General features: G+C 50.7%; 1 protein-coding gene and 1 long non-coding RNA gene across 8 annotated transcripts; both read right to left on the bottom strand.

Annotated features, from left to right (window-relative positions):
* Positions 1–51: 51 nt before the first annotated feature.
* On the bottom strand, positions 52–6,020 carry NABP2 (nucleic acid binding protein 2). 7 transcript variants are annotated; one of them, XM_049694494.1, is made up of 7 exons: positions 5,999–6,020; positions 3,863–3,964; positions 3,319–3,457; positions 3,141–3,212; positions 2,883–2,964; positions 2,725–2,788; positions 52–578 (listed from the first exon to the last, which is right to left on the bottom strand). In XM_049694494.1, exons 2-7 carry the CDS (start codon positions 3,939–3,941, stop codon positions 379–381), a joined length of 636 nt encoding a protein of 211 aa, XP_049550451.1. In that variant the 5' UTR covers positions 3,942–3,964; positions 5,999–6,020; the 3' UTR covers positions 52–378. The 7 variants fall into 7 exon arrangements, with proteins under 7 accessions (XP_049550451.1, XP_012390096.1, XP_033291961.1 ...); XM_012534642.3 differs by lacking the exon at positions 5,999–6,020 and adding an exon at positions 5,718–5,982; XM_033436070.2 differs by lacking the exon at positions 5,999–6,020 and adding an exon at positions 5,370–5,671.
* On the bottom strand, positions 793–1,384 carry LOC125960465 (uncharacterized). Its single transcript, XR_007470134.1, has 2 exons — positions 1,302–1,384; positions 793–1,264 (listed from the first exon to the last, which is right to left on the bottom strand). It is a non-coding gene; the product is annotated as an uncharacterized LOC125960465 (long non-coding RNA).
* Positions 6,021–6,082: the final 62 nt, after the last annotated feature.

Raw genomic sequence — 6,082 nt, 5'->3', positions numbered from 1 at the left:
GCCCAGCTGCCGACCTCTTCATTTTCCCACAAAGAGCAAAGGAGTTCAGTACAGAGTGGTAACATTTATTAGGAAGGAGGGATTCAATTAAACTTCCACATCACAGACCCAAGGATCAGACTGTAACCGTCATTTCTAAAGAGGAAGGCGGGGAGGCAGAGGGCCCGGACTCCCAGGGGACAGGCCGCTTCAGCTGACAAGGAGGGGACTATGGGCTGAGGGCGGATAAGGCCACTGCTCACCACCCCTCCAGTGAAGTTTAGTGGCTAAAATACTCCTACACACCCCCTGCCCCCAAAAGCCAGCAGCCCAGTAGAAAGCTGTGTTCTCTAGCAGACACCTGGGTTGTGGCTGGTGGCAGGGAGGAAGAATGTCTTGCTATCTCTTGCTGCTCCTCCGGGTTTCTTTGCCATTACTGACAGGGCTGCTGGAGGGGCCAGGAGGGCCGGCAGGCGTGTGGTTGGGCTGGCTTCGGGTAATTCGGGGGGTGGGGGGGTGGGGGGGAGTGTGAGGGGGGTGTGGGGCACCACCAGGACCTGGTGGGGTGCTCAGTCCATTCCCGTTCTGGCTCTCAGAGGCTAGTTGTGGGAGAAGGGGAAGAAAAACCGGAATTAGAGAACTAAGGTAGGCAGGCATCCATCCCCAAGGCCTGCCTCCAGCCCCAGCAGGCAGCACAGTCTCCACCGAGCACAGCTGCACACTGATGCCGTGGGACCAAGTGCAAAGGATGTGAGTTGTAGGAATGGGGCCCCAAAAAGATGCAATCATCATTTTGGCAGTTGCTGCATGAACTGTCGTATGATATTTTTTCTTCCTTTTTTGTTTTTAATTGTGTTTTTTTTTTTTTTGGCTGCGCCACACAGCTTGTGGAATCTTAGTTCCCCAAACCAGAGATTGAACCTGGGCCCTCAGCCGTGAAAGCACGGAGTCCTGACCACTGGACTGTGGGGAATTCCCGATATATTTTTTTTCTCTTTTATCCATCTCTGTATCATTAGGAGTCAGATCTAGAAATAGCTGTTTAGTTCTAGGCTCAAGGACCACCGACAAAAGAACCCTTGACCAAAAGTGACTGTAAGACTGGAGAAGCATTGGGAAAGGAAGGGCCTGAAGTTTCTATCTTAAAATGTAAGAAGGATCTTAAAAAAAAGAAAGAAAAAAGTGTGGTGGTGTGTATCACAATGATACATGTTCACTTGGGAAAACAGAAATAAGAATAAGTACAAAAACTATTATACATACTCTCACAGAGTAAGCAAAAAAACTATTATACATACTCTCACACCCCTAAAATAACAGACAACATTTTTGTGTATATTTTCAGTGTTCGATGGTTTCCTTGAACTACCTTAGCTGTGCAAATCATTATCACCACACTTACCACAGTGTGTTACAACTGTTGTCTGTGGGACTATTCCTTTCATGGACTGCAAGCTCCTCAAGGCAAGTGCTATGTTTTTTCCTTGGCATTCCTCATCTATAAATGCTTGTTAAATGAAGGCAGAGGCCTGCCTCTCACATACATAGGGCGTCATGAACCCTACCCATATCCCTGCTGAATCCTTCTGCTCCATCAGACTAAGATATCTGCAGCCAAAAATGGAAGAATAAAGCCCCTTCCTTAATTCACAGAAAAAGTGAGGAGTATGTAGGAAGTCATCATTTTTATGCCACACATGTTTTTTTAAAACCTTCTGTACCTGTTAGCAGATGACAAAGTGAATAAACATCTGGCAAATGAATATTAGGGACAAACAAGCTTAAGTGTACTTATTTAAAATAATTTTATAAATTATGGAGTTATGGAGACCTGAGAATACGTAATAGTCATATTTTCAGTTGAAAACATGGATGCTACTCTTTTGTGGTGGAATTAAATGTTGTTATTTCACGGTGTTCCTAAAAAACACCGTGACCCTTAGTGGTTCTGACACAGACAGTTTTGGAAACCATGGTAACTGGGGATGCAGACACAGACTGAGGAAGCGTAGAGGAAGCCTGAAGCCTAGTGTCACAGAGAGAAACATAAGGCATGGATCAGAGGCAAGAGAGAGACAAACACCCAGGAGTGGTAGGGTCAGCTGCGAGATGACCCAGAAGGAGAAAAGAGCAACAAAAACCAGGTTCCTAATGAGAAGCCAGGAGACGAAGGAAATGATGTTGGTGAGTGATTCTAATCAAAAGCTGATGATCTGCAGTAAGCCAAATTCCTCAAGAGACCAAAAGCAGGGGCTTCTGAGTTGGAAGAAGCATAATCCTGAGGGCCAAGGCCTAGAAGCAGGGCCTTTAGTTTTCAAGAAAGTGGCAACCCTAAAGGGGAACTATTTAGTGCTTAAAGTTGTGCAGTGTGGACTCCATGCTGAGTCCTGTAAGTAACAGTGTATCAGAACTGATAATGAATCAAAATAGGCAAGGGGAAAAAAGGCAAGGTTCTGCCAGAGAAGAAGCAGAGAGGAACAAGCTAGAATGAAAGAGGGCAGTCTTTGTGGAGAAACTGCTCTCATTTTTGCCTTTGAGTGGCAGTGGCAAAAGGGAGCTCTATCAGTGATAGAAACATGGCCCCAAATCTTTTCACCCCAGGGACTTGCAAAAGAACTGGGAGAATTGGGTGCAAGAGGATATATTGAGAGAAGAGAGATCTGGAAAAGGGATGAGGGCAATGCATCTTTCCAGGCTAGGGAGATTAGAACTAGGAGGGCCAGTGGATGGAAGGAACAGGTTTACCTGGAGAAGTGGCGGGGGGTCCGGTGGTAGGCTGGGGAGCCGTAGGGCTGCTATCGTTCTGCACCTGAAGGCACAAATGACACATTCAGACCTTACTCCCTACCATGCTTCTTGGCCTGACCTGCCCTCCTTCCACACATCACAGCCATGGGACTCACCGTCTTGTTGGGTGCCTGCTGGGCACTGTATTCTGGATTTGGCTCACTGAAGTTAGGAACCTCAGAATAAACCATACAGAATCTGCAAGGGGAGAAAGTGGCAAAGCCTCAGGCCCAACCTCTGGGCTACTCTGGAAACCTCAGAAAGGTCCAGGTACAGGACAGGGAATGCACACCCTTATGCTGTCTCCTTGCAAACCTCAAACTTCTCTCCTTGGCCTGGTGCTTCTACATCCCCAGCTCCAAGACAGCACTTACTCTCCAATCTTTTGAAGATCACCCCCACGGCCAGTGTACAATGTCAGACAACCTTTGAACACTGAAGCGTACCTGTGGGGTCACAAAAAGCAGGATTCGAGTTACAGGGACTGTTAATCCCCCCGCCCCCCCACCCCGTTACTGCCCTTGAATAGCCAGAAGTCACCTGATGGCTTACCCTTTGGTGAGCCGGATAATATCCCCAGGCTGGATCAGGTTGCCCACGTCGTCCCAGACGGAGATATTGATGCTGCCAGTTTTGTCTGCCACTTTGCAGGTCCGAACCTCGTGCCCATCCTTTGTCTTGGTCACTCGGCCTGGAGGGAACAGAACAATGGGGTTAGGGGGTGGATGGTCAAATAAATGGGGGTGGTGGTGATCAGAGGGATGAGGTCTAGATATTGGTGGAGTGAGGAAAAAGGTGTACAAACAGGGCAAAGTCAAATCCCTGGGGCAGGTGAGGGAGGGGCCAGCACCATGGAGAGGGCCCACACGTGTGGGAAGAGGCCCAAGAGGCACTGGAGGCTTGGATCTGACAAGCGTTCCATCCATCTACCCTACACTGCAACTCTCCGGGTGGGGGCGAGGAGACTGGGCGTGAGCAGTCCTGTGGTGCGCCCTGCTGTGCCGGGTGCAAGTTAAGAACAGAGGTGATGTTCCCCCCCTCCTGGCCCCCAACCCCGAGAATGCGCGCAGGGGGCCCACCGCGCTAGCAGAACCACCTGTCTCCAGCACAATGAAGATGAGGTTCAGGTTCTTGAGCCCGGGCTTGATATCCTTCACGAAGGTCTCCGTCGTCATGCTGCCCGAGCCTCAGCACCCCACTAGAAGGGGGAAAAGGGGACGAAGGTTCAACGCTTGGAGCCTTCACCCCCATGTCCACTTCGCAAGGCCTACCTATCACACTAGGCTGGGGTCAGGCAGCCTCAAACCCTCTAACTCTTCTAAAAGGGTAGAAACGAACTTCCCCAGGGGCTTCCAACTTCAAGATCAGAATTCGGGGGTGTCTCTGGATAGACTGCTTCTGGGCTGGAAGCCCCCTCCCGGGATGCTCTTTCAGTATCAAGCCCCGAAGTAGAGAAGCCGACGCACACGGGGGCAGGAAACCTGGTGCGGAGCCAAGGAATGGAATCTCACTCGCCAAACCCTCCCGAACCCTCATCTGGACAACCGGGGACTCGGTGCATCCTCTCCCCGACCCGCAGCCCACTACCCACCCAGCCTGCCCGCCGTACACTGCACCCCACTGAGCCGCCCGCAGGGGGAGCCAAAGGCCCCGCCGCCGCCGGATGCGGACCAACGGAACGCTGGAGTGCGAACATTCCCGGAAGTTTCCCCCGGCGGGCCTCCTCCAGCCAATCAGCACCGCCGCCCCCGCGTCCCGCCTCCAGTCCCCACCCGGCCAATTGCGATCCGAGATTCACGCGCCGCGAAGCGGGTGGGATTTTAGGTATTAAAGGAGCCCGGGAGAGGGTTGGCTGCGCAAGAAAACACGTGGACCACCAGGGGGCGTCTCAGGTACCAATTTTCCTCCACTTGACTAGGAGAATGCACTAAGATTTGTTTCTCCTAGACGTGACCCAGTGGAAAAAGAACCAAAGGTTTTTGGAATCCGGCGGACAAAAGTATGAAACCCGGCTCATCACTTCTTTTCTCGACAGTTCTTCAATATGTGATTTCATTTTGCAGACGAGAAAAAGAAGTTATATAAGAAGCTGTGTCTAGCACACAGCAGGAAGTTTCCTCTTCTCCAACTGCTTTAACTCTCATCTTTATTCCTGATTTGGGGTCCTCAACTTTAATGCACTATCCAGCTTGGTCAAGATCTCTGGAAAAAGCAGCATTCACAGCAGAGACAGACAACAGGCAGACTCACCCCCTCCCCCTTTGGAAGTAATGGAATCTGGGGCACCGAAAGCAACATTTGCATTAGACTCTCACAGTTTGAAAGGCACCTGTTCCTAATGCACTTATCTCACTAGATCTCAGGGTCCCCTCAGAGACTGAAAAGAGACCCGAAACTTTAGTTCCCTTTGAGACTTGTTACATAGTCAACAAAAGGCAGCTAGCTCTGTAATGTTGTCTATAGACCAATTATATATAAACAATATACGTACATGTGCATTACCATTTGCTTGGCGAATATCCATATCAAATACTGCTTACTATCAGATTAGCCTAAGAGGCCATGTAATTGTAATGCCTTGGTTTGCTTAATCAATCCCTTACCTTCTCCTAGAGGGCTTTAGGGTCCACCTTGACTTTCCTCGGAGCTCAAGTTCTCTCCCGCCCACACCCCCAGCCATGCTGCTGTACCCTAAGGAAATCAAACCACAACCCGGGAAGAGGGACATTTTATCTCCCTCCTCTCCCGTTAGGTGTTTCAGGGAACTGTACAAGTGTTTGGATGGCCGACGTAAAGACGTCAGGAGTGCGACTGGGAGAGAGGCGGGCAACCCTAGATCAAAGTTGTCCGGTCAGACACTCCCCCATTCCCCACCCCGTGGTCGCCTTGTTGACTACATATCCACTCCCATGACCATGAGTCATAAGATCGGGAGGCTCCGGGATGCTGACCACAGCTCTGGAAACGGGAGAGGGGCCGAGGAGACGGCAGGTCACTGCAGGCCAGCCTCCTAGAGACGATCTCGCAGCAAGCCGCATCAGCTTTAGGGCACGAACACGTGCACCCCTCCAAAGCGAAGTCTCGCGCTCCGGGAGAGTCGGCCTCCAGCTCTGCCGCTGACGCTCACGCTGGGAAGAACATAGAGCTCTCCCTCCCAAATGGCTATCTAGTTCTCGCTGGGACCATAAAGACTTCCGTTCTAGAGCGGAGGCCTGGCTAGCCTTCCACTCACCTCGTTGGCCGCTTGTGGCTTCTAGTTCGGGGCTGAGTTAAACAAAAAGGCGGAGTTTGGTGACAAGCTTCCGCTAGGTTGCGT

Source organism: Orcinus orca, chromosome 11 (assembly GCF_937001465.1).
Source record: "Orcinus orca chromosome 11, mOrcOrc1.1, whole genome shotgun sequence".
NCBI lineage: Eukaryota > Metazoa > Chordata > Mammalia > Artiodactyla > Delphinidae > Orcinus > Orcinus orca.
Note: the sequence above shows the minus strand (reverse complement) of the source record. Positions and strands in the feature narration are given on the sequence as shown.